The following is a 25,917-nucleotide window of genomic DNA, read 5'->3' as shown; positions in this document are numbered from 1 at the left end:
TCTGGAAGACTGTTCTTTCATCAGGTGAGACTTAACTTTTTTGTCCAAAATGTGGCAAAAAAACCCCAAGAACCATGAAATGTTTAAATGTGTTGGAGTCAGAGCTCAAAACTCAGCCTGACTGACCTAAAGACTGTTGTTGAGCAGCTGAACCCAAGTTTAACATGAGCCAGAAGCACATTGTTTCACAAACTTCTTTAGTGTTGCTTTAAGGAGTTGTGCAGACACCTAGAGAGACTGTCAGCTGTAACTGTTGCAGAAGAAGAAAGCAGGAAGGAAAACTGATTCCCAGTGTGTTAAAAGGTGGAATCTTTCTTGTTTTTTTTAACTTTCTGGTGCATCAAAGCAGGCAAACATGTGAAATTAGTCGTTTGTTGAACATTTCCTGCCAGATTACTCCAAAGGTTAAACTACAGCGCCCTCCTGAGGTGAAAGTATAGAGTTGCATGTTCATAAAATCTAAAGTCATCATTAAATAACCAAATTAAAAAGAAATAAGATTAAACAAAAAGTATGTTTGATCTGTCCATCACAGAATCTAAAAAGTCGTTTATCTCTTTATTTTTGTCCACGCAAACGGAATTTAATATTACTTTTCTTGTAGTTTTTGCACTTGAACAGAGTTCACATCAGATCCAAAGTGCAGGAAACATACAGCAGTTAAGTTAAGATCCAACGGGGGGAGCTGCACATCACATCTGAATAGCAACAGAAGCTGGCAAAGATGATGATAAAAGTTAACAAAGTCATGATGATGGTGTGGAGCAAAATGATAGGCTTATAACATCATATTGGTGTGTGTAATATAGCTTCGATGCAAGCGTCATCCATGCAAAAAACGATGGAAGTGAGAAGGGAAAAAGAAGGAAGTAAAAGGACAGAATCAGGTTTTGTATTATTGTTTAATTTAATAACTTAATGGGATTTATTGTGGGTCTTCCCATTCATTTAGTGAACTGCATAAAAAAACATGATATAATGCATTTAAAAACAACAACAAAGTAAATTAAAATCGATGATTCTCCGCCCCAGATCTTTAAAACTCCTATTCCCCTTCTGCCACGTTTTTGCTCCTTTCCAGAGAAAGTGACTCCACCGGGAAGCTGTGCCCCAATCTGATTGGTAGGATACCATGACGACACGCCTTAAGTCCCGCCTCTAACTTGATTCTGTGATTCTGATTGGTGGAGCCAAAAGGCAATCACCGTTACTATGGACTTTGGCTTTCCTCGTAACCAAGCGAGGACGTAAGTTTTGGTCAATTTGTAGCTTCATCACAGAGAAGAACACGTCCAGCTGCTTCGTCTGCGGTGAAGTTAGTGTGATAGTTGCATCTTAATTAGCTTTAAAATTGTAGCTGTTTGTCTTGTAAACACATATTAGAGATTTTACAGTGAAATGGCGCAGAGAAAGAATTCCAAACCCCACTCCAAAAAAGGTCGGTACCCTTTTCTTGATGGATTCTCTGAGTATTTCAGGATCCTCCATATGAATTTTCATTAAGAATTCTGCCTTTTAAAGTTTTTTTCGCTTTGAGTCAGCGCCCACACGGGGTAACACAAACCTGAAACCATTCAAGGAATAATGCAGATAACATCTTGAATTCGGCTTTCACTGTCGGGTCGCCCGGAGTTCCCACGGTTTTCTTCTGGGCTTAAAGCGAGTCCTGCTGGGCGTTTGGAAGCGGCGTTAACCCGCAGAAAAACTTAAGCATTTAATAAACAGAAGTAAATATATGTGTTTTACCTACGCCGAATTTAGTTGAACTTTCAATGCGCTCATGCTTATTCGTAATAATTTTTATTTGATATTTACTTTTCCACCAAATGGCAGTATATGTGTAATTTTATGGATTTTGAATGGAGTTTGGTTTGACGCGCCCGTGGTCGAAAGAGGGCTAGTTTAGCCATTTCTGCTGGTTGTCAGAGTATTTATAACATAGTGGGCTTCCAGTTGAACTGGACTGTTGAGTTTAAGTGGAGGGATGCTCTCTGGGACTGTTAGCCTGCCCAGACGGTGCCTCTGTGGCAGTAAACCGGTAAATGAAGCTAAGCTAAGGCAGCTTCCATGTATGACAGGCTGCTAACAGATGCTAACAAGCCTTTCACATGACTGCAGTGAAGGGATGTTTGGCTGGTTCGGGATCAGGGATGGAGTCAAGAGCAAACTCAGATAATGTGAATTATTTACACATTTGAAGGCCCTGATTAAAGCGCTCCAGTTATTTTCTGCCACAGCTTCAGCATCAGTGCAGTCAGAGATGAGTCTCTGTTATTGTGGTCATGTCTGTGGGAGTTTGGTGACCTTATTTATTCAGAGCTTTGCATTGGTTCATGTGATACTCCCAGTTGTGTTATTGTGTGTGTGTGTGTGTCCTCCACCCTGATAAAACTGAGGTCAATGATCTAAATGTTTATTTTTGTTGATAAAGACTTTTTGTCAGCCTAACTATGATCTCTACTTTAGTTTTCAGAGGTAAGTAAATAACAGCAGCAGGTTTTTTCCTACAAACACAGAGCCAAGTGGACCGATTAGAGATCAATCAGATGTTTTGGCCGCTTTAAACTTATTGATTATGTAACTTGAAGCTGCCATGGTTGAGTACTCGCTGTTTTGACTGTGCAGGAAACAGTTTGAACATGTTCAAACATGAACATAAACCCAGAATCTGAGGCAGAAACAGAGTTTTTTATCAGTTCTCAGCAGCTTTAAAGTGAATATCTGGTCTGAGCTCCTTTATTCTCCAACACAGCCTGAACCCTCTGAGACAAGCTTTCTGTCATTTCTTTAAGGAGTCTTCAGGAATAGTTCTCCAGGCTTCTTGAAGGACATCCCAAAGCTCTTCTTTGGATGTGGGCTGCCTTTTGTTCCGTTCTCTGTCAGATGATCCCACACTGCTTCAATAATGTTGAGGTCCGGGCTCTGGGGAGGATTCATCCCTCCATAAGACCTGTTGCCACTGATTTTCAGTCCACTTCTTGTGTCATTTGGCACAGCTCAGCCTTTTCTCCCTGTTTCCCTTCCTTAAGAACGGCTTCTTGACAGCCACCCTTCCATGGAGACCATTTCTGATGAGGCTTGGGCCAACAGTAGATGGATCAGCTGAAGGTCCAGATGCATCTCTCAGGTCCTGTCAGGTCACAGCTGGATTTTTTCCTCTTTCTTAAGGACATCACTTTCAGATCCTGTTCATCTGCTGGAGATAGTTTTTTAGGCCTGACACTTCTTCTTTTGTCCTCCACTTGTCCAGTTTCCTCAAATGTTTTAAGGACACACTGCACACCATGCTGAGATATGCCAAGTTTTCAGCTAATAGCTCTTTGGGAATCACCTTGTTGCTGCAGAAATCCTATTTTCTGTCTGTCAAACTGTGTTTTCTTTGCTGTTTTTCATAGATGCAGCTAAAGAAATGGGAACAAATGATGTGTCTTTGTGACAAAGTGCCTAAAGATCCAGTTTAAAATGGCTTCTTTGCTAAGTTGTCTGTTCTGTGTCGACACAACACTGGTTCATCCCTTGAGTTAGGAGCCTTTTTTCTGCCTGAATGGGTCAAAGGTCAGAGTTAAGTGGCTGAACAAAGAAAAAACACTGAAAATGCTCAGGTACAAGGACTGAAAAACATCCCAATGCCGGAGCTTTTTCTTCTATAAAACATTTCTTTGTCACAATCGGATGCAGCTGTTTTAATGCTCGGTGACGTTAGTTTGGTTAGTTTAACCGGTCTCTCGCTGTCCCTTTAATTCAGGTGACATCGAAGCAGCAGTATGAGAAAACAAGTGTCAAGGTTACTCGGTGGGCTGTTCTGTCCTCTCTGGCATCCGACACACGGGGCGTCGCAGGGTTTTGTCAGCTCTAATAATAGTGTGGATCAGGTTCTGCTGCGAGGAAGAGGAGGAGCTCCTTCCTTCTCCTGCTGGACTTTCTGCTTTTCCTTTTGTCTCTCTGCCCGTTTGGATGATCAATAACTTGGTGGCTTCGTTCTTCGGGAAGGTTTTCATCACCTCGTTGGTTTCCTGCTCTAAAAGCTTTAAATAGTTTCTGTGCTGTCGTTCGTAATCTTTCCGTCTTCGACTCTGGAGGATCGCTTTGAAGTGGGAAACACATCTTAGTCTGAGTTATTGATGGTGGGTTAGAGTATCACCGGGGGTCCATGCAGCGCTACAGCCACTACGGCGCCGCCTACTCCTCCCCGTCCCCTGCTGCTCCCGTGGAGGAGATCCACGCCGAGCAGGAGGAGTACGCTGAGGAGGAGGAGGAGGAGGAGCCCCTGATAGAGGAGGAAATGCAGCCAGAGGAGGAAATGCAGCCAGAGGAGCAGGAGACAGGTAGGACTCCCAGATGAAGGAGGTTCGGTTTGTCTGGGCTCAGGTGTGGCTCTGATCCGGCTCCATGTGGCTCATTTAGGAGGCGGTAAAGAGGAGGAGGTCCAGGAGCCGGTGGTCCAGGAGCCGGTGGTCCAGGAGGCCGGTAGGAGATGCAGATGAGCTTTCTTTGGCATGATGTGGTGTTCTAACAGCTCGGTTCTGGTTTTAACTGATTTAGTTTGACCGTGTCTGGTGTGCATCGTGCGTTTAACACTTCGTCCTGCCTCTGATCTCACAGAAAACTCCCCGTGCACGCCTTTTATTTATCATAAAGTGCACGGAAAGCTGTCTGCTTACAGGCAGAGAAGAATGTGGCCACCAAAGAGATGCTAATGTGGCTCAGGATGAGTTGGTCTGCTGTGTTTTGCTTTTGAATTGGTCCAAATGACCATCTAACAGGATTAACCAATCACTGCCCACCTTAAATCGTCCAGTTTTGAGTTGTTTCCTCAGTTTCTTCTTCACTGAAACACAGAAGTTGATTTTCTGTTGATTTTTGATGCAAAACCTTGTTTTGTTTGCAGTATTTTAGTTAGAAAACTTCAAATCTGAGACCAAAAAGTCCTGTAAATGAAATATTTGTCATATAATTTAGCTTAATACACTCCGCTTTCTCTCCTCCTGACATTAACTGTCAATAAACTGACTGAAACCACATTAACAAGTCAAACTGATGAAATTATGACAGTAAAACGCTCATCAGACGGCGCCGTCTGTGGCAAAAGTGCCAAATGAGCCCAAAATCAGAAACTTGCATCCAACACAGTATCCAGAAAGTTTCAGGAGGCTCATTGAATGGAAGTGAAGATATACTAAATTAGTTATTTAATTACTCATCTAAAGGACCGAACGGAGAAAGCTTTTCCCAAAGATACAACAAACAGCCACCAAGAGCCTAATGGACCCAAAAGAGCGGAAAAATGATAACCGAGACAACCAAAGAAGACTCAAAACATAAAGGGTAAAACAGCCTCTAAGACGGCTTTTCCATCCGGGGGGAGGGGCTCCACCATCCGGGGGGAGGAGCCCCACTATCCGAGGGAGGGGCTTAACCATCCAGAGGGAGGAGCTTCATCATCCGGGGGCGGGGCTTCATCATCCGGGAGATGGGCTCCACCATCCGGGGGGAGGAGCCCCACTATCCGAGGGAGGGGCTTAACCATCCAGTGGGAGGAGCTTAACATCAAGTGGGAGGAGCTTCACTATCCAGGAGGAGGGGCTCCACTATCCGGGGAGAAGCTTCACCATCCGGGGGAGGAGCTTCACCGTTTGGGGGAGGGGCTTCACCATCCAAGGGGAGCTCGGAGTAGAGCCGCTGCTCCTCCACATAGAAAGGAGTCAGCTGAGGTGGCTCATCTGGTCAGGATGCCTCCTAATCGCCTCCCTTTAGCGTTTTTTCAGGCACGTCCAACTGGGAGGAGATCCAGGAGCAAACCCAGAACATATGATATGGATTATGTATCCCATCTGGCCTGGGAACACCTCCCTGAGGGGAGGGATGTCTGGGTTTCCTTCCTGTTGCCTCCACGACTTCGGATAAGCAGAATATCATGGATGGATGGCTGATATCAGCCCTGCCTTTGCACAATATTATCTTCCCTATTTCTAAAGCATGAAACTATCCATGACTTGTGTATCAGCCCAGAATGTCTGTGATAGTTGTTCCCCTGAAACTGTAGATGCTAAAGGATCTACTCGCATTATTCTGACTGGCCTGAAACACAGCAGGGGGTTCGAACCCATCTGAAGGAGCCGTTTTACCTCTGAAACCTCCCTGTTCCTCCTCCCTCCACGCAGTGTTGTTATCAGCTGTACCACAGCCATTACCGGCAGCACTGTGGCTCTAATCTCAGCACAGAAGCCACTTCACAAGCTTTATTGCTCTGATAGACGCTCAGAGCTAAGCCTACAGGACCTGGATATATATGTGTGTTTCTATTTCGAGCTTTAAGGCCATTAATGAGCCCGAAGTGTGATAGAAAAGCAGACAGCTGTTGTCTTTAACTGCAGCCATTTCAGTCCTGGAACAGCTGCTGACATCTTTCTCTGTCAGGGTCATATTGATTGTGTGCCTCTCACTCTATTCTGGGTCAGCCTGCCCCACCACCTCAATGCCTCCTTTTCTGGATGCTTTTAAAACTACGGGAGAATTTCCTGTGTTTGTTCCACTTTCTTTTTCTCCTTTCAGCTGCTCCAGTCGCCCTCTGTTAAAGATCACATCACAGCTCCTTCTCCCCGTGTTTCCTGCCTTTCTCTGCTCTCACTTGACATGTTTTAGCTGAAGCTGAGTGGCTGGAAGATCTGAATAAATGCTGATGTTCCCACGGTGATCTGCCCTGAGAAAACCAGCCGAACGCACAGTGATGGAAAAAGAAAGAACATCTTTGTTGAACTGGCGTAATAAAAGATAATCTGGTTATAATAATCACAATTTTCTGTTGAGTCCACCTTACATCGTCTTTATTTCCTTCGCTCTGACTTAAGTCTTCATTCCTCAGTAAAACGTCTCGGTTTATGTCAGAAAAACATCATAATTTTGGGTTAAATACACAATGAAATGCATTTTATTGCAGTAAGCTTTGCCAACATTTTCACAGTTGGATCAGAAATCAAAGAGGTGATCTGATTGGTAGGCGGCTCGAAAAGTTAAAACAACTTTCCACGGCAAACTAAAAAAGAAAAAAGTGACTCAAGATTCAATTTGGCAACGATTTCACCCCCAAAAGTTGCTCCATTTGAGTTTCCAGAAGGAAAACTGAACCAGAAGCTCCCACTGAAGTTGGATTTCTGACTCAAAGCGTCAGAAGAGCCTTAATAACCGGTTTATTAGCAAATAGGGCTGAGCTATTTTTATCGATACAGCGATTATATATCGATATTTTGTTTTCCGATTATTGATTTTTATTTTTTTTAAATTTTTTTTCTTCATTCACGAGTATCGATTTAATTATTTTTAGCAAACTTTATTGAAAAGTCAGACGTTACAATTAGTGAAAACACAGAATATTAACATAATACAAAACACATACAAAATAGTGATAGATTAGTTGATAAAAATGTTATATAAAGTGCATAACTCAGTGGTTTTGATGCTTTTCTGTTTATAGAATGTAGGATTGTTGTAATTTATTGTTTGAGCTCCTTCTCAAAAATGAAAAAAGATGGTTTGTGATCAGAGAATTTGTATTTGTGTTTATGGTATTTAGCAAGTAAAACAAGCAGGTTGATGATGTAATATTAACATAAACATGAGTCTGAAGACATGTTGGTTTGTTTCCGTTTGTCTGGCGGTGTTGTCCTTCCGGTTCAAAGGTCGGACCACCGTCCAATCAGTGACAAATCACACTGTCCCTCTAAGATCTTTCAGAAAATAATGTGTATTTAAATCGTATCGAATTGTTGGCTGAATGCCGTGTATCGCATCGTGAGATTAGTGTATCGCTACAGAACTAAAGGACATGGTCAGCAACAATACTCAGGTAGGCTGCAGCATTTAACCGATGATCTTTGGTACTGAGGGGCCCAAAGTGTGCCAAGAAGACATCCCCCCCACACCATTACACCACCAGCCTGAACCGTTGATGCAAGGCAGGATGCATCCATGCTTTCATGATGTGTAATAAATCGTATCGAATCGTATAAAATCGTATCGTATCGTGAGATTAGTGTATCGCAGCAGCCCTTTTAGCACATCTGCAGAAATACAGTCAGAACCGGCTTGTTTGGAAGGGCTGCAGGAGAAAGCCTCTTCTCTCTAAAAAGAACATGGCAGCACAGCTTAGGTTTGCAAAGCTGCATCTGAACAAAGCTTCTGGAACAATGTCCACAAAGAACAGACAGTTCCTGTGGACAGTTTTAACTTCAGGTCTGCAGCAGCAGAGCCAGAACCTGTAGTTCTACTGCTGACTAACCCACCTTTTCAGCTCCAGTTCATGGAAATGTTTTCATGTCTGCAGAGGCGAAGACGGCACCGGTGGAGAGCAAGAATGGAAAGAAGACGGAGGGAGGAGGAGGAGGAGCTAAGTACTCCATGTTTACCTGGTTTGTGGTCCTGGCCCTGCTGGGAGTGTGGAGCTCTGTGGCAGTGGTCTACTTCGACATCGTGGACTACGACAGTGTCATCGGTGAGTTTTAGGATGAGTTTGATGTTGTGAAGCAGGACAGATGATGAAGATGTTAACAGCTCTGAGTTTGGTTTAGTCTGTGTTTAACTTAACTCTGTTTGTCCAAAGCTGACAAACTCTTTCACGCTTTAACATGTAGGAAGTAAAAGACATTTATTTAAAGCCATTTAATGCCAGTAAATGGAACTGAGCTGGTTCTGATGTCAGTGATTGTGGGATTTACCAACTTCTGTTATTCAAAGTTTCAAAATTAGCATTTTCACTTTGAGCCTAATATTTACTGGTATTTATATCATGTGATGCTGCACATGGAAAAACAAGTACAAAGCCACATTATTTCAGCATTATTTACAGCAGACTTTAAGTCTTAAGTTTTATAATCGGGTCGCTTTCTCTGGATTTTTTTTTTCACTTCAGTCAAATGGCTTTACAGCCACCGGATAGTCCTGATCAGCCTCAGTCCTGTAACCTTTAAAGTGTCCTGATCAATAGTTCTGCAGCTTTCTGAACCCTTTAAAGTGTCCTGATCAATAGTTCTGCAGCTTTCTGAACCCTTTAAAGTGTCCTGATCAATAGTTCTGCAGCTTTCTGAAACCTTTAAAGTGTCCTGATCAACAGTTCTGCAGCTTTCTAGAACCTTTAAAGTGTCCTGATCAACAGTTCTGCAGCTTTCTGAAACCTTTAAAGTGTCCTGATCAATAGTTCTGCAGCTTTCTGAACCCTTTAAAGTGTCCTGATCAATAGTTCTGCAGCTTTCTGAAACCTTTAAAGTGTCCTGATCAATAGTTCTGCAGCTTTCTGAACCCTTTAAAGTGTCCTGATCAATAGTTCTGCAGCTTTCTGAAACCTTTAAAGTGTCCTGATCAACAGTTCTGCTGCTTTCTGAAACCTTTAAAGTGTCCTGATCAACAGTTCTGCAGCTTTCTAGAACCTTTAAAGTGTCCTGATCAATAGTTCTGCAGCTTTCTGAACCCTTTAAAGTGTCCTGATCAATAGTTCTGCAGCTTTCTGAACCCTTTAAAGTGTCCTGATCAATAGTTCTGCAGCTTTCTGAAACCTTTAAAGTGTCCTGATCAATAGTTCTGCAGCTTTCTGAACCCTTTAAAGTGTCCTGATCAATAGTTCTGCAGCTTTCTGTAACCTTTAAAGTGTCCTGATCAACAGTTCTGCAGCTTTCTGAAACCTTTAAAGTGTCCTGATCAATAGTTCTGCAGCTTTCTGAACCCTTTAAAGTGTCCTGATCAATAGTTCTGCAGCTTTCTGAACCCTTTAAAGTGTCCTGATCAATAGTTCTGCAGCTTTCTGAAACCTTTAAAGTGTCCTGATCAACAGTTCTGCAGCTTTCTGAAACCTTTAAAGTGTCCTGATCAACAGTTCTGCAGCTTTCTGAAACCTTTAAAGTGTCCTGATCAATAGTTCTGCAGCTTTCTGTAACCTTTAAAGTGTCCTGATCAACAGTTCTGCAGCTTTCTGAAGCTTTAAAGTGTCCTGATCAATAGTTCTGCAGCTTTCTGAAGCTTTAAAGTGTCCTGATCAACAGTTCTGCAGCTTTCTGAAACCTTTAAAGTGTCCTGATCAACAGTTCTGCAGCTTTCTGAAACCTTTAAAGTGTCCTGATCAATAGTTCTGCAGCTTTCTGTAACCTTTAAAGTGTCCTGATCAACAGTTCTGTAGCTTTCTGAAGCTTTAAAGTGTCCTGATCAATAGTTCTGCAGCTTTCTGAAGCTTTAAAGTGTCCTGATCAATAGTTCTGCAGCTTTCTGAAACCTTTAAAGTGTCCTGATCAACAGTTCTGCAGCTTTCTGTAACCTTTAAAGTGTCCTGATCAATAGTTCTGCAGCTTTCTGAAGCTTTAAAGTGTCCTGATCAATAGTTCTGCAGCTTTCTGAAGCTTTAAAGTGTCCTGATCAATAGTTCTGCAGCTTTCTGAAACCTTTAAAGTGTCCTGATCAACAGTTCTGTAGCTTTCTGTAACCTTTAAAGTGTCCTGATCAACAGTTCTGTAGCTTTCTGAAGCTTTAAAGTGTCCTGATCAATAGTTCTGCAGCTTTCTGAAGCTTTAAAGTGTCCTGATCAATAGTTCTGCAGCTTTCTGAAACCTTTAAAGTGTCCTGATCAACAGTTCTGCAGCTTTCTGTAACCTTTAAAGTGTCCTGATCAATAGTTCTGCAGCTTTCTGAAGCTTTAAAGTGTCCTGATCAATAGTTCTGCAGCTTTCTGAAGCTTTAAAGTGTCCTGATCAATAGTTCTGCAGCTTTCTGAAACCTTTAAAGTGTCCTGATCAACAGTTCTGCAGCTTTCTGAAACCTTTAAAGTGTCCTGATCAATAGTTCTGCAGCTTTCTGAAACCTTTAAAGTGTCCTGATCAATAGTTCTGCAGCTTTCTGAAACCTTTAAAGTGTCCTGATCAATAGTTCTGCAGCTTTCTGTAACCTTTAAAGTGTCCTGATCAACAGTTCTGCAGCTTTCTGAAACCTTTAAAGTGTCCTGATCAACAGTTCTGCAGCTTTCTGAAACCTTTAAAGTGTCCTGATCAATAGTTCTGCAGCTTTCTGAAGCTTTAAAGTGTCCTGATCAATAGTTCTGCAGCTTTCTGAAGCTTTAAAGTGTCCTGATCAATAGTTCTGCAGCTTTCTGGAACCTTTAAAGTGTCCTGATCAACAGTTCTGCAGCTTTCTGAAGCTCTTTCACAGTTTTTCTTTGGACATTTTCTGCTTTTTCCCTCATCTTCAGTCCTTGTTCCTGAGCATTTTCAGTGTTTTTTCTTTGTTCAGCCACTTAACTCTGACCTTTGACCCATTCAGGCAGAAAAAAGGCTCCTAACTCAAGGGATGAACCAGTGTTGTGTCGACGCAGAACAGACAACTTAGCAAAGAAGCCATTTTAAACTGGATCTTTAGGCACTTTGTCACAAAGACACATCATTTGTTCCCATTTCTTTAGCTGCATCTATGAAAAACAGCAAAGAAAACACAGTTTGACAGACAGAAAATAGGATTTCTGCAGCAACAAGGTGATTCCCAAAGAGCTATTAGCTGAAAACTTGGCATATCTCAGCATGGTGTGCAGTGTGTCCTTAAAACATTTGAGGAAACTGGACAAGTGGAGGACAAAAGAAGAAGTGTCAGGCCTAAAATCCTGATTTTCCCTAAATCATAAACCCATAACATGTGAATATAGTTTAAAACATAGAGGGGAGACCTGAACTGAAGTGGCAAAAGGCCTCAGAGCTGCCATCAGATTCAGGCTGATCTACAAACTCAAAGTAATAAAACAGGACCAGAACCCAGCTGACAAGTGACAAAACGACAGTCTGCCTGGAGTTGGTGGAGGAGAGAGCAGGACTCTGGCCTTTATAAGCTCATGTGACTGTGTTCATCCAGACTGCACTAAAAAGAGTAAAGACATGTTGTTTAGTTACAAAAAGAAGAGCTTCAGACGTCTGAGGCAGGGTATGAAACCTATGGACCTGGTATTTACAGTTTTCTGGCTCCATTTGTATTGGAAATATGTGCAATAGCTGCATTAATAAAGCTCATGAGACTATTCTGTGAAACAAAGATGCAAAACCACACAGAATCAGGATGCGAAATGCACAAAGAAAAGAAGAAGTCGGCCGAAGAAGCGACCGAGTGGCACGTTCTCAGGATGTTTGCTGCAGCAGTTAAACGGTTCACATCATATTCTCGCTGTTGCTGACCTAGTTTCTGGTTCCAACCTGCAGCTTCATGGAGTTCACGCTCACAAACACACACTGAAACTGGGTTTTTTGGTGTTTCAGACCGAGTCATTACAGTCAAACGGGGCTTTCACAACATTTCTGGCATGAGTTCATAACCTCAGAGGATGTGACATCAACGTGGATTAGTTCCCAGGAGAGTTTAACCTTAAACTTACCCAATATTGTAATAATTAGTGTTCTGCTGTATTTTCGACATGCTGCTCTAGAGGTTACATGCCGCCATTCCGACACTTTTTTCCTCCTATGGTCGGTATGGCGGTATGTTTTTTTTTTTTTTTTTTTTTAACATAGCGCCATCCCGACAGTTCCTTTTAATAGCCTGTTTTACCCAAAACATTTTGCACTAATGAACGCAAACAAACTTTAATAATCTATTATCAAAATCCCCTGAAATTTCCAATATAAAAATACAGATACTAATGTAACTCTGGCTAAAACTGATTAAGCAGAAATTCAGTGTCAGTGAGCTGTCAGCAGCCAGCTGGAGCGGAGCTCTCCACAGATGCGTCTTTTGCACGCTGGCATCATATGCAAAAGTAATAATTGCAATTACAGATATCACGGCTACTGCACAGGACACAGTTGCGAGCACTCTGTCTTGCCAATAGGAGAGGAGAGAAATGACAGCATAGAACGTATAAAACACAACAAAATGCAGTAAAAACGTTTATTCATGTCATACTCGCTCCAATTATGGAGCGCGGATGGGCTTTGCGCATTTGGCACAAACACACAGCCTTTATACAGCCTGTTGATATCTTAAGGACCTAACTGGTCACACCTGGGAGTAAATGTCATGTAGAGATTGTTTTTACAGCTGAACATATAGCTTTCATCCACAAACCAACGTGGGAGAGCCCGAAGACGCATGTGCCAGACGCACAGAGGCATGCGTAAAACCAATTTTGACCACTTCCTGCTGTTTATTTGCTTTCTTTTAGTTAACTTTCGTTTCTTTTGGATTCTTGTGCGTATTATGGAGCCGTTTCGGTCCATGTTTGTAAGTCTTTTTGTTCCTGGATTAAATTTTCGGAAGTTGAAACAAGCGGAGTGTGTGATTAAAAACCACCGCGGTCTGCTTCTCCTCCTCCAGTTGCCGAGACTTTGTGTCTTTAATAACGCTTATCTGGAAACATGTGTTAAACATTTAAATTGCATGAACAGAAAGAAGGGACTCACCTGTTGAGTAACGCACATTTCCTTAAACTGAAAGCCTTGTCGGAATGGGTGTTGCCACCCTGCTACGGAAGATGCATCCCAGCAGCTCTTCACTCTCCTGATCAGGGCTGCAAATTTAAACTTTAGCTTGGAAATGTTCCTCCACATATGGGGTGGTGCATGTGGCATTTTTCAGTTGAATAAGACATAAGATTTAACCGAAAACCATCTCGCAGGAGGCAGAACAAACGGCTTTACGTTTGAGCTAGCTAGCACCATGATAAAACTAGCTAGCTTACATTTAGCACAGCTGGATTCCCAGTTAGCGCCACTGTATGAACACATTTTGGTTTAATACTTTAGTTAAACTTGAAGAGTATAGATCAAATATATCTACTTCATGATATCATCAAACCTTACTTGACTTTATGAAGTCTTTCAATAGCCTGTCTCTGTACTGTGGGCTAAAAATAGTAGCTTTAGTAGCTATCTGTAATCTGTATTTGCATCCAGTCTGATTGAATTCTTCAGAATCCGACTGCATTTGAACTCATCGTTCGTCGTTAAGGCCAGAGTCCTGCTCTCTCCTCCACCAACTGCTCAGAAATGGTTGACTGAACTTATAAAACTGCATTTTACTGCAGTTGTTACCAAGTCTGGACATTTGGAGCAATACAAAGGTCCAAAAGGGAAGTAATAGTTAGATTAACTGTTGGTTTGTTATTATCCAGTCTCCTGCCTTTACTAAAGGAGACGTTAAAGGAAGCATCGCAGCTCCTTTCCTCAGCTTTTAGAGACCTTTTCTGTCTTATAACCGATGCTGGTGAGGTGAAAAATAAAAACCCTGGTGCCAAATATGACATTTATGGTCCCAAACGCTCCCGTTTTGCTCGACTGACGAGTCGCTTCATGTTTGTATCTCATGTGTCACTTGGTGAGCCGCGATTTCCTGTTGAGATCACAGATCTCTTCAGTGGACGGGGCTCGAAGAGGATGTCCTGTTGGCACGTTTAAGAGAAAACAGAAGCCTGTGAGATGCAACCACTGTGATGATTTTAGGAAGTAACAGACTTCTGTGAAGGAGCATTGATGCTGAATGATGAGGGAAAACATCCATTTAAGGGCAGAAGTGTCGGATCTTTGCTGTTTCACACGTGTGAAGGAGGGTGTAAGATTCAAGCCTTACAGCTGAAGTTATTCTGTGTGTTTAAAGTGAAAAGCGGTGCAACACTGACTCAGAAAGTGAGAAAATTAGCATAAAGCTGAGAAACTGAATCAGTCTCCATGTTTCTGCCTTTTATCACAACATAAACTATGTTCAGGACGTGATATTCTGCTCATATTTGCCTCCTAAATGACACACGGGTTGTATTTTGTCAGCTCTTCTTCTGCAATGACTCTTTAATCTTCTTTCTCCTCTTCTTCTGCATGCAGCCAGAGCTCAGGAGTTTCGTATGAACTTTTCAGAAGTTTTACAAGGTAAAGGTCAAGGTTTGGTCGATGTTCTTCATCCATCCGTCACTCATCTGCTCGTTGTGACAGATTCAGGACGAAAGCAAAGAAGAAGAAGATGGGATGAGCTCAGTTGGTCGTTTATAGAAAACCTTAATGTTGGTGTGTGAAAGAGAAGCTGTGAGCAGGTTAATAATAGAGCTTCCTGTAGAGTAAATGCAGCATGACCCATAGGTTAAGCTCTGCTTTCAAACCTCGGAGCAAATAGAGCGATAATCGAGCAGCCTGATGGATCAGAAAGGGAAACCACAATAAAACTGAAAGCAGTTTGTTTGTTGTGGTTTAATTCTCTTTCAGGCGATATAAAAGTCTGAGGGAAACTTCACGTTTCCTTTGTTCTACATCATGCATCGCATTTCAAGGCCGGTTCTAAGCCTTAAAAGAACTTCAAACCTGTAAAAGGAGGTAAAACTCTTTCAGGTGAAACACTTTTAGTAAAAATTCTGGGTCAAAAGTTACATTTTGTGGCTTTTATCTGGGCTGCAGCTGTGTGACAGACGACTGTTGTCACCACATCCTTCCTCTTCCTATCGTCTTACCGTGTTTAAAGAAGTGTCTGGCGTCGTGTGCTCTGTGCTGTCTGATAATCTGCATCAGAGTGGCGTTGAGTGTAACCTCGGATTCAAGCTTTTAGTCCAGATCTAACCTCACTGGATGGGCGAGTTTGATTAGGGGAAACAGAATAATAGGAATAAAATGTGTAACCGTGCTAAAGATGTAAGATGGATGAATAAAAGGAGTTTGTTAAAGGTACATTGAACAGGTTTTAGTCTTTTCTGAGGTGTAATGATTAAATTAAATGCGTAGCGAAGAATCTTTTCTTAATTTTTAGCTCATTCCTTAAACCTGCATTGTGTCTAATGACCAGCAGGGGGCGCCACCCTGTGGCCGAATGCACAATTCAACAAGTGTTTTACACAGAACATAAATCATTCAATCCATTAATTAGTTTAAAGCTTTACAAACCAACAGGAAGCCAGTGTAGAGCCCTCCGAGGAGGGATATGAGCCACTGTTCTGGTCTCAGTAACCGGGTTTACTGGAGAGAAACGCATGCTTTAGTTAGTGCTTTAATCCTGGAAATATTCTCCAGGTAATAGTCTGAGCCGATGTGGCTGCTGGAGTTCAGGTCTGTTACATAAAAGAAAAAGCTCCAACTTCAGCTTTTAAAAGTCCAAGATGGCGACGGTCCCGTCTCTGAGGCAGCAGACCAACAGAAGTCTGAGTTAACGAGTCGAGCTCAACCAAATCTGAAGGAGAAACTTCTGCTAACTGCACGCCTGAGGGCTACATATCTGTGCGACTGCAGCCGACTGTGCTGAACAGCAGGCTGTCGGCTGCAGATGATGCCTCTCTTGCATGGAAACCTCGCAGTCGGGCCTTTAGTTCTGTTCTCGTTAGAGAATAAGACAACAAACGGCCTTATTTTTTGTCTGTTTCTGTGACATTCGTTGTTCAAAACCTGGAATAAACTCCAAAGACCACCTCTCAGGTTGATTGGTGTCTTCTTTGCCTTCTAAGACAGGAAACCTAACATTAGATGAAGTTACTGAGAGGTCCCCAGTTCATGCAAATGGTCAAGTTTATACCAGGGCGCCCCCTGCTGGATGAGGAGGGATCAGCCACAACCAACGGCTGTTTTAATGCAAACAATGAAGTTTCCCCGTGTTTCACAGCCTTGATGAGTTTATTGTCCACTGGAGAGATTAAAAATCTGTTAATGCTTCATTTTAATGGCGCTAAAGATGCAGCAGCACCAGCTGCTCGGCTCACTCCATCAGTATTAATAACATAATGAATGGAAACTGGTGTAAAGTGTGACTCTTTTTGTCTGTTTTTTTGGTTTAATTTTGCATGAAAGTGTGAATGAACTTGTTTCTTTTCTAAGAAGGTTTAAAAAGGGTAAATTTAATGAATTGTGATGAAAAAAGGAACTTTATTCTACTGTGATAAAGTCAACGCTTTACTGTAAAAACTCAGTAAAAAGGGTCAATTTAAAGAATTATGATGAAAAAAGGAACTTTATTCTACTGTGATAAAGTCAACGCTTCACTGTAAAAACTCAGTAAAAAGGGTCAATTTAAAGAATTCTGATGAAAAAAGGAACTTTATTCTACTGTGATAAAGTCAACGCTTTACTGTAAAAACTCAGTAAAAAGGGTAAATTTAAAGAATTCTGATGAAAAAAGGAACTTTATTCTACTGTGATAAAGTCAACGCTTTACTGTAAAAACTCAGTAAAAAGGGTCAATTTAAAGAATTATGATGAAAAAAGGAACTTTATTCTACTGTGATAAAGTCAACGCTTTACTGTAAAAACTCAGTAAAAAGGGTAAATTTAAAGAATTATGATGAAAAAAGGAACTTTATTCTACTGTGATAAAGTCAACGCTTCACTGTAAAAACTCAGTAAAAAGGGTAAATTTAAAGAATTCTGATGAAAAAAGGAACTTTATTCTGTGATAAAGTCAACGCTTTACTGTAAAAACTCAGTAAAAAGGGTAAATCTAAAGAATTGTGATGAAAAAAGGAACTTTATTCTACTGTGATAAAGTCAACGCTTTACTGTAAAAACTCAGTAAAAAGGGTAAATTTAAAGAATTCTGATGAAAAAAGGAACTTTATTCTACTGTGATAAAGTCAACGCTTTACTGTAAAAACTCAGTAAAAAGGGTAAATTTAAAGAATTATGATGAAAAAAGGAACTTTATTCTGTGATAAAGTCAACGCTTTACTGTAAAAACTCAGTAAAAAGGGTAAATTTAAAGAATTCTGATGAAAAAAGGAACTTTATTCTACTGTGATAAAGTCAACGCTTTACGGTAAAAACTCAGTAAAAAGGGTAAATCTAAAGAATTGTGATGAAAAAAGGAACTTTATTCTACTGTGATAAAGTCAACGCTTTACGGTAAAAACTCAGTAAAAAGGGTAAATCTAAAGAATTCTGATGAAAAAAGGAACTTTATTCTACTGTGATAAAGTCAACGCTTTACGGTAAAAACTCAGTAAAAAGGGTAAATCTAAAGAATTCTGATGAAAAAAGGAACTTTATTCTACTGTGATAAAGTCAACGCTTCACTGTAAAAACTCAGTAAAAAGGGTAAATCTAAAGAATTCTGATGAAAAAAGGAACTTTATTCTACTGTGATAAAGTCAACGCTTTACTGTAAAAACTCAGTAAAAAGGGTAAATTTAAAGAATTGTGATGAAAAAAGGAACTTTATTCTACTGTGATAAAGTCAACGCTTCACTGTAAAAACTCAGTAAAAAGGGTAAATCTAAAGAATTGTGATGAAAAAAGGAACTTTATTCTACTGTGATAAAGTCAACGCTTTACTGTAAAAACTCAGTAAAAAGGGTAAATTTAAAGAATTCTGATGAAAAAAGGAACTTTATTCTACTGTGATAAAGTCAACGCTTTACTGTAAAAACTCAGTAAAAAGGGTAAATTTAAAGAATTATGATGAAAAAAGGAACTTTATTCTACTGTGATAAAGTCAACGCTTTACTGTAAAAACTCAGTAAAAAGGGTAAATTTAAAGAATTATGATGAAAAAAGGAACTTTATTCTACTGTGATAAAGTCAACGCTTTACTGTAAAAACTCAGTAAAAAGGGTAAATCTAAAGAATTCTGATGAAAAAAGAAACTTTATTCTACTGTGATAAAGTCAACGCTTTACTGTAAAAACTCAGTAAAAAGGGCAAATCTAAAGAATTGTGATGAAAAAAGGAACTTTATTCTACTGTGATAAAGTCAACGCTTTACTGTAAAAACTCAGTAAAAAGGGTAAATTTAAAGAATTGTGATGAAAAAAGAAACTTTATTCTACTGTGATAAAGTCAACGCTTTACTGTAAAAACTCAGTAAAAAGGGTAAATTTAAAGAATTGTGATGAAAAAAGGAACTTTATTCTACTGTGATAAAGTCAACGCTTTACTGTAAAAACTCAGTAAAAAGGGTAAATTTAAAGAATTGTGATGAAAAAAGGAACTTTATTCTACTGTGATAAAGTCAACGCTTTACTGTAAAAACTCAGTAAAAAGGGTAAATTTAAAGAATTCTGATGAAAAAAGGAACTTTATTCTACTGTGATAAAGTCAACGCTTTACTGTAAAAACTCAGTAAAAAGGGTAAATTTAAAGAATTCTGATGAAAAAAGGAACTTTATTCTACTGTGATAAAGTCAACGCTTTACTGTAAAAACTCAGTAAAAAGGGTAAATTTAAAGAATTCTGATGAAAAAAGGAACTTTATTCTACTGTGATAAAGTCAACGCTTTACGGTAAAAACTCAGTAAAAAGGGTAAATTTAAAGAATTCTGATGAAAAAAGGAACTTTATTCTACTGTGATAAAGTCAACGCTTTACTGTAAAAACTCAGTAAAAAGGGTAAATCTAAAGAATTATGATGAAAAAAGGAACTTTATTCTACTGTGATAAAGTCAACGCTTCACTGTAAAAACTCAGTAAAAAGGGTAAATTTAAAGAATTATGATGAAAAAAGGAACTTTATTCTACTGTGATAAAGTCAACGCTTTACTGTAAAAACTCAGTAAAAAGGGTAAATTTAAAGAATTATGATGAAAAAAGGAACTTTATTCTACTGTGATAAAGTCAACGCTTTACTGTAAAAACTCAGTAAAAAGGGTAAATTTAAAGAATTATGATGAAAAAAGGAACTTTATTCTACTGTGATAAAGTCAACGCTTTACTGTAAAAACTCAGTAAAAAGGGTAAATTTAAAGAATTCTGATGAAAAAAGGAACTTTATTCTACTGTGATAAAGTCAACGCTTTACTGTAAAAACTCAGTAAAAAGGGTAAATTTAAAGAATTCTGATGAAAAAAGGAACTTTATTCTACTGTGATAAAGTCAACGCTTTACTGTAAAAACTCAGTAAAAAGGGTAAATCTAAAGAATTCTGATGAAAAAAGGAACTTTATTCTACTGTGATAAAGTCAACGCTTTACTGTAAAAACTCAGTAAAAAGGGTAAATTTAAAGAATTATGATGAAAAAAGGAACTTTATTCTACTGTGATAAAAAGGGTAAATTTAAAGAATTCTGATGAAAAAAGGAACTTTATTCTACTGTGATAAAGTCAACGCTTTACTGTAAAAACTCAGTAAAAAGGGTCAATTTAAAGAATTGTGATGAAAAAAGGAACTTTATTCTACTGTGATAAAGTCAACGTTTTACTGTAAAAACTCAGTAAAAAGGGTAAATTTAAAGAATTCTGATGAAAAAAGGAACTTTATTCTACTGTGATAAAAAGGGTAAATTTAAAGAATTCTGATGAAAAAAGGAACTTTATTCTACTGTGATAAAGTCAACGCTTTACTGTAAAAACTCAGTAAAAAGGGTAAATTTAAAGAATTCTGATGGAAAAAGGAACTTTATTCTACTGTGATAAAGTCAACGCTTTACTGTAAAAACTCAGTAAAAAGGGTAAATTTAAAGAATTCTGATGAAAAAAGGAACTTTATTCTACTGTGATAAAGTCAACGCTTTACTGTAAAAACTCAGTAAAAAGGGTAAATTTAAAGAATTGTGATGAAAAAAGGAACTTTATTCTACTGTGATAAAGTCAACGCTTCACTGTAAAAACTCAGTAAAAAGGGTAAATCTAAAGAATTCTGATGAAAAAAGGAACTTTATTCTACTGTGATAAAGTCAACGCTTTACTGTAAAAACTCAGTAAAAAGGGTCAATTTAAAGAATTCTGATGAAAAAAGGAACTTTATTCTACTGTGATAAAAAGGGTAAATTTAAAGAATTATGATGAAAAAAGGAACTTTATTCTACCGTGATAAAGTCAACGCTTTACTGTAAAAACTCAGTAAAAAGGGTCAATTTAAAGAATTATGATGAAAAAAGGAACTTTATTCTACTGTAAAAACTCAGCCTTCCTCTCCTCCTCCTCCTCTTCTTCAGGTAAACTGACGGCCTACGACACAGATGGAGACGGAGACTTTGATGTGGAAGACGCTAAAGTTCTGCTCGGCAAGTCCATTTTGATTTTTCTGCCTGTTTTCTCTCTGAAATGCCTGAACGAAGCGGTTTACACGGTTCCCCAGTTTTAACCGTTCAGCTCGACTCGTGCACTCCCCTGATGACGGCGAATGCACGTTACCAGATAACGAGCTTTGTCTGAGTTCAGTTAAAAAGGCACAAGCTTAAAAACGTCTAACTTTCCCTTTCTCTGAACAAATAATGGTTCAAATCGTCCCAGCATGGCTGAATTCCTCTGCTTGTTTTAACCTTTTGCATCAGAAATCTGGTCCTCTTGGAACTAAAAGCTAAATATTTCCCTTTCAGCACGAGTCTGAACTGCTGACATGTGGTCTGCTTCTGCAGGAAACGCCACAGATTGTGTTTGTCAGTAATTAAAAGGACTGAACGGTCCAGACTTGTTCCAAACAGAAACACTCACTCAGAACCGGGCCCACACATGCAAAGTGACATCTTTTCAGGCTTTTTACGGCCCCGGTTCATTCGGTGATGCGATGCTGTAATTAATGTAGCTCAAACGGTGTCAGTTTAACCACAAAATGGTGCAAAATGACCTCTGACCTTTGCTCAGTCATTATAACAGTATACAGATAGAATCTGAGTGCTGATATGAAGCCATTGGCTGCTTATTGGTGGATGTTTGGCTCTCGGATGACAAATGATGGTTCCAGTGGGCCCAACAGAACCTTCTGGCTTTGAATGTTTCTTCTATTTGTAGACCAACAACATCTCTCACTTGGGACCAGAGCCTGGCAGCCGTTAGCTGCACTAGCATCTCAGAACAACTCCTTCCTGTTGCAGTTTCCCACTCTTAGAGACACGTTAAACCTCTGAAATCCACGTCTAAACCTGCCTCTGGTGTATTCTGAGACAGTTTATCTCAACAGATCTCAGCGTTTGTCTGATTTTCCTGTTTTAATTTCACCAGCTTCCCTTTAAAATGTCGTTTTAAACCACTTGTGAGCACCTAATAAACGAGGATATGTTATTAATGAAGCCTAAAAGGCAAGCAAACAGTTCTAATGTTCCTGTTTTCCTTTATGATAAACGGCTATTATTCATCTGTAAGGGTTCATTTAATTGTAAAATTGTGAGTTGGATTTTTCTGGGATCAGACGGACGAGAAGCTTCAGTCAGTCCAGCTTTAGATTAAAGCTCATTGGTCGTTTAACTGGACCGCCGTCCTTATTATTAGATTAAGTTCTGCTGCCTGTAACCTCCTCTGTGGGAGGTTCTGGTCCATGTGAATCCAGCTGAATTCGCTGCTCAGACGCCGTCTTTAAGCTACTTTAACGGCGATTCTGTGGTTATAAAACCAGGATTTTATTAGAGCAGAGCGACAGGCTGGAAACGCTTTAACGTGTAGTCTTAATGTTCTGATTTCAGTCCCAGTGTCTGAGAAAATATGTGAATGAGAGCAGCTTTATTGGGAGTTAATGAACGCTTGCTGTGTTTTTACTGGAAGATGCAGAAAGATGGGAGTTTGGGGCTTGGACCGAGCAGCTGGGACCATCTGAGTCTAATGAAGCGTATAAATGCTGTTTTTCCTTGATGTGTTTGAAGAATCTCCTTTTTTGTACAGTTTTGCACGTGTTTACGTGCATTTTAACAGTCCGATTTTGCTCGGTAATTGGTTTTTTTGATGATCTGTGAACATGGCGGTCAAACAGGCTTCGTTGTTCTGGTTGGTCCTAATAGCTCCGCCTCCTGACCGGGGCTCACACCAAAAGCTATGTGAGCGACCACAGCCGCTCACGCCGCTCACAACCCGCCGCTTCTACTTCTTCTGCCGCCGGAAGCGGCCAAAGGGGCGGGGCTTATCTGTATAGCAACTAGCAGATATATATATATATATATATAATAATCCATCCATACATCGGTTCCCTCTTTCTCCATGGATCCTACTCTGGGCCTTCTTTGTGTTTCTTTGTGTTTTCCGCCTTTTTCCACCTTTTTTTCGCCTTTTTTCCGCCTTCGGAATCCAGATCGGCCCTAATTGGCTGTCGTCGCGTAGCGTCACTGCTCATTTGCATAAAGTTGAGCCTTTCTTAACTCTTTCTTAACGCCAGCTGACATTGAAAATGAACGGCAGCTGGCCGCTCACGACACTCACAACCCGCCGCTTCTACTTCTTCTGCCGCTGGAAGCGGCCAAAGGGGCGGGGCTTATCTGTATAGCAACTAGCAGATATATATAATAATCCATCCATACATCGGTTCCCTCTTTCACCATGGATCGTACTCTGGGCCTTCTTTGTGTTTCTTTGTGTTTGCGCCCTTTTTCTACCTTTTTCCACCTTTTCCCGCCTTTTTTCGCCTTTTTACTGCCTTTTTCCACCTTTTTCCACCTTTTTTTCGCCTTTTTACCGCCTTTTTCCACCTTTTTTTCGCCTTTTTTCCGCCTTCGGAATCCAGATCGGCCCTAATTGGCTGTCGTCGCGTAGCGTCACTGCTCATTTGCATAAAGTTGAGCCTTTCTCAACTCATGAAGCTCACAACGCCAGCTTACATTGAAAATGAACGGCAGCTGGCCGCTCACGACACTCACAACCCGCCGCTTCTACTTCTTCTGCCGCCGGAAGCGGCCAAAGGGGCGGGGCTTATATGTATAGCAACTAGCAGATATATATATATATAATAATCCATCCATACATCGGTTCCCTCTTTCACCATGGATCGTACTCTGGGCCTTCTTTGTGTTTCTTTGTGTTTGCGCTCTGCCATTTTCCGCCTTTTTCCACCTTTTTTTCGCCTTTTTTCCACCATTTGAATCCAGATCGGCCCTAATTGGCTGTCGTCGCGTAGCATCACTGCTCATTTGCATAAAGTTGAGCCTTTCTTAACTCTTTCTTAACGCCAGCTGACATTGAAAATGAACGGCAGCTGGCCGCTCACGACGCCTTTGGTGTGATCCCCCGGTGAGAGTGGATCCACAAAAGAGTGGTTCTGCTGTAGCACCAATTTCCTGACCCAGACTTCTCTGAACCTTAGCCGGAGTGCTATCTCCCTCGCTGTGAGTCACAGCCACAGAACCTGGCAGTTGTTAGCTCTCTGGCGCCCCCTACAGCAGCTCTGTGGGAACCCTGCACGTGCACAGCCGTACACGTGGGTTTTCTGTCGTGTTTCAGGCCCTAAAAGCGCGTCAGAAGCTCTTAGTTTGAACAGACTAAACCTTTATCTTTGCCTCGGCCTTTATTCTCAGCAGTGCTTTGTCACAGTAAGTCTTCTTGTTCTGGTTTCCTTCCTCTTTTACGGGATGATTTTTGTGATTCTTCGGTTCCAGTCGGCCCACAGTGGGTCCACCTGCCTCCTGCTTATGGTCGGGCGCTGGAAAGTGATGGAACCCCGTTGGAGGTCGGGTTTTGATCACCTGACGAGACTGAGACAGAGAGAAAATGTTTACTTGATATCTGCTTCATCTTTAACTCACTATCTTTCTCTTGTCCTATCTTCATCCTCCATTTTTTACCCTCGTTTCGTTGCCTCCCCTCCTTTCTCTTTCCTTTCCTCTTCCATCCTCTTTTCTAAGTCTTTATAATTTGCTCCTCCTTCCTCCCGTCACACCTCCCCTCCCTCCTTCTCTCTTCCTCTCTTTCGTCAGGCCTGACCAAAGATGGCGGCGCTAGTGCGAACGCAGAGTCGCTTGAGGAGGTTCTGAATATTTTAGCTGAGGAGGGTTCTGATTGGATCTATGGCTTCTTCACCTTCCTTTATGACGTAGTGTCCTCGCCCGTAGAGCGGCCTGAGGAGGATGAGGAGGTGGCTGAGATGCAGGAGGAGGGCGGGACGACCCCAGCGGATGACGGGGAGGTTAAAGGGGTCATACTGGACCTCCAGGACCAGTAGGAGGACAGGAAGCAGAGCCTGTAAAGAGGCTGCCTGGTCTGACCAATAAGGACCAGACTGGGCTGCAGTGTCCCGGTCCAACTGCAGGAGGTTGGCAGGGTGCGGTTCTGATCGCTGGCTTCCACTGTGGGCCCAGACTGAGAGGAAACATCACAGACAAGAAAAACTTACTGAAATTAATGATTTTTATTGGATTATTTATCTTATTTCTACTAGATATCAAGAGATAATGAAGGAAACTTCAATTTTCCTCATTATGAACAACCATCAAATAGTTTAATTCTGTAAAAATCATCTCGTAGAGACTTGAAACCTGTTTCTGATTTAATGTTATTTAATATATTATTTTATATGATTAAATAACTGCAGCAGGATATTTAGAAACTGTGGTTTAGGATGGTTAACATACATGAATAATATCTAAAGTATTTTAAATTTAAACTCCTGATCAGCCTCATTTCTGAAACCTTTAAAGTGTCCTGATCAACAGTTCTGCAGCTTTCTATAACCTTTAAAGTGTCCTGATCAACAGTTCTGCAGCTTTCTGAAACCTTTAAAGTGTCCTGATCAACAGTTCTGCAGCTTTCTGAAACCTTTAAAGTGTCCTGATCAATAGTTCTGCAGCTTTCTGTAACCTTTAAAGTGTCCTGATCAACAGTTCTGCAGCTTTCTGAAACCTTTAAAGTGTCCTGATCAACAGTTCTGCAGCTTTCTGTAACCTTTAAAGTGTCCTGATCAACAGTTCTGCAGCTTTCTGAAACCTTTAAAGTGTCCTGATCAACAGTTCTGCAGCTTTCTGTAACCTTTAAAGTGTCCTGATCAATAGTTCTGCAGCTTTCTGTAACCTTTAAAGTGTCCTGATCAACAGTTCTGCAGCTTTCTGAAACCTTTAAAGTGTCCTGATCAACAGTTCTGCAGCTTTCTGAAACCTTTAAAGTGTCCTGATCAATAGTTCTGCAGCTTTCTGAAACCTTTAAAGTGTCCTGATCAACAGTTCTGCAGCTTTCTGAAACCTTTAAAGTGTCCTGATCAACAGTTCTGCAGCTTTCTGAAACCTTTAAAGTGTCCTGATCAATAGTTCTGCAGCTTTCTGAAGCTCTTTCACAGTTTTTCTTTGGACATTTTCTGCTTTTTCCCTCATCTTCAGTCCTTGTTCCTGAG

At 40.6% G+C, this 25,917-nt stretch overlaps 1 protein-coding gene across 3 annotated transcripts in view; it reads left to right on the top strand.

Annotated features, from left to right (window-relative positions):
* Positions 1-1,225: 1,225 nt before the first annotated feature.
* The window catches only part of LOC140284234 (aspartyl/asparaginyl beta-hydroxylase-like), a 47,777-nt gene continuing 23,085 nt past the window's right edge, over positions 1,226-25,917 (top strand). Inside the window, exons 1-5 of one of the 3 annotated variants that reach the window (XM_072378054.1) lie at positions 3,757-4,325; positions 4,405-4,467; positions 8,321-8,488; positions 14,823-14,867; positions 20,834-20,902. In XM_072378054.1, coding sequence (XP_072234155.1) covers positions 4,151-4,325; positions 4,405-4,467; positions 8,321-8,488; positions 14,823-14,867; positions 20,834-20,902 — 520 coding nt within the window. In that variant the 5' untranslated portion in view covers positions 3,757-4,150. Of the gene's footprint in view, positions 1,439-3,756; positions 4,326-4,404; positions 4,468-8,320; positions 8,489-14,822; positions 14,868-20,833; positions 20,903-25,917 lie in introns of those variants that run through there. The other 2 variants (XM_072378056.1, XM_072378055.1) reach the window with 2 other exon arrangements.

Source organism: Leuresthes tenuis, unplaced genomic scaffold, assembly GCF_036924035.1.
Source record: "Leuresthes tenuis unplaced genomic scaffold, fLeuTen1.0.hap1 SCAF_24, whole genome shotgun sequence".
In the NCBI taxonomy this organism is placed as follows: Eukaryota; Metazoa; Chordata; class Actinopteri; order Atheriniformes; family Atherinopsidae; genus Leuresthes; species Leuresthes tenuis.
The sequence above is the reverse complement of the archived record's forward strand: the minus strand, read 5'-3'. Positions and strand labels throughout refer to the sequence as shown.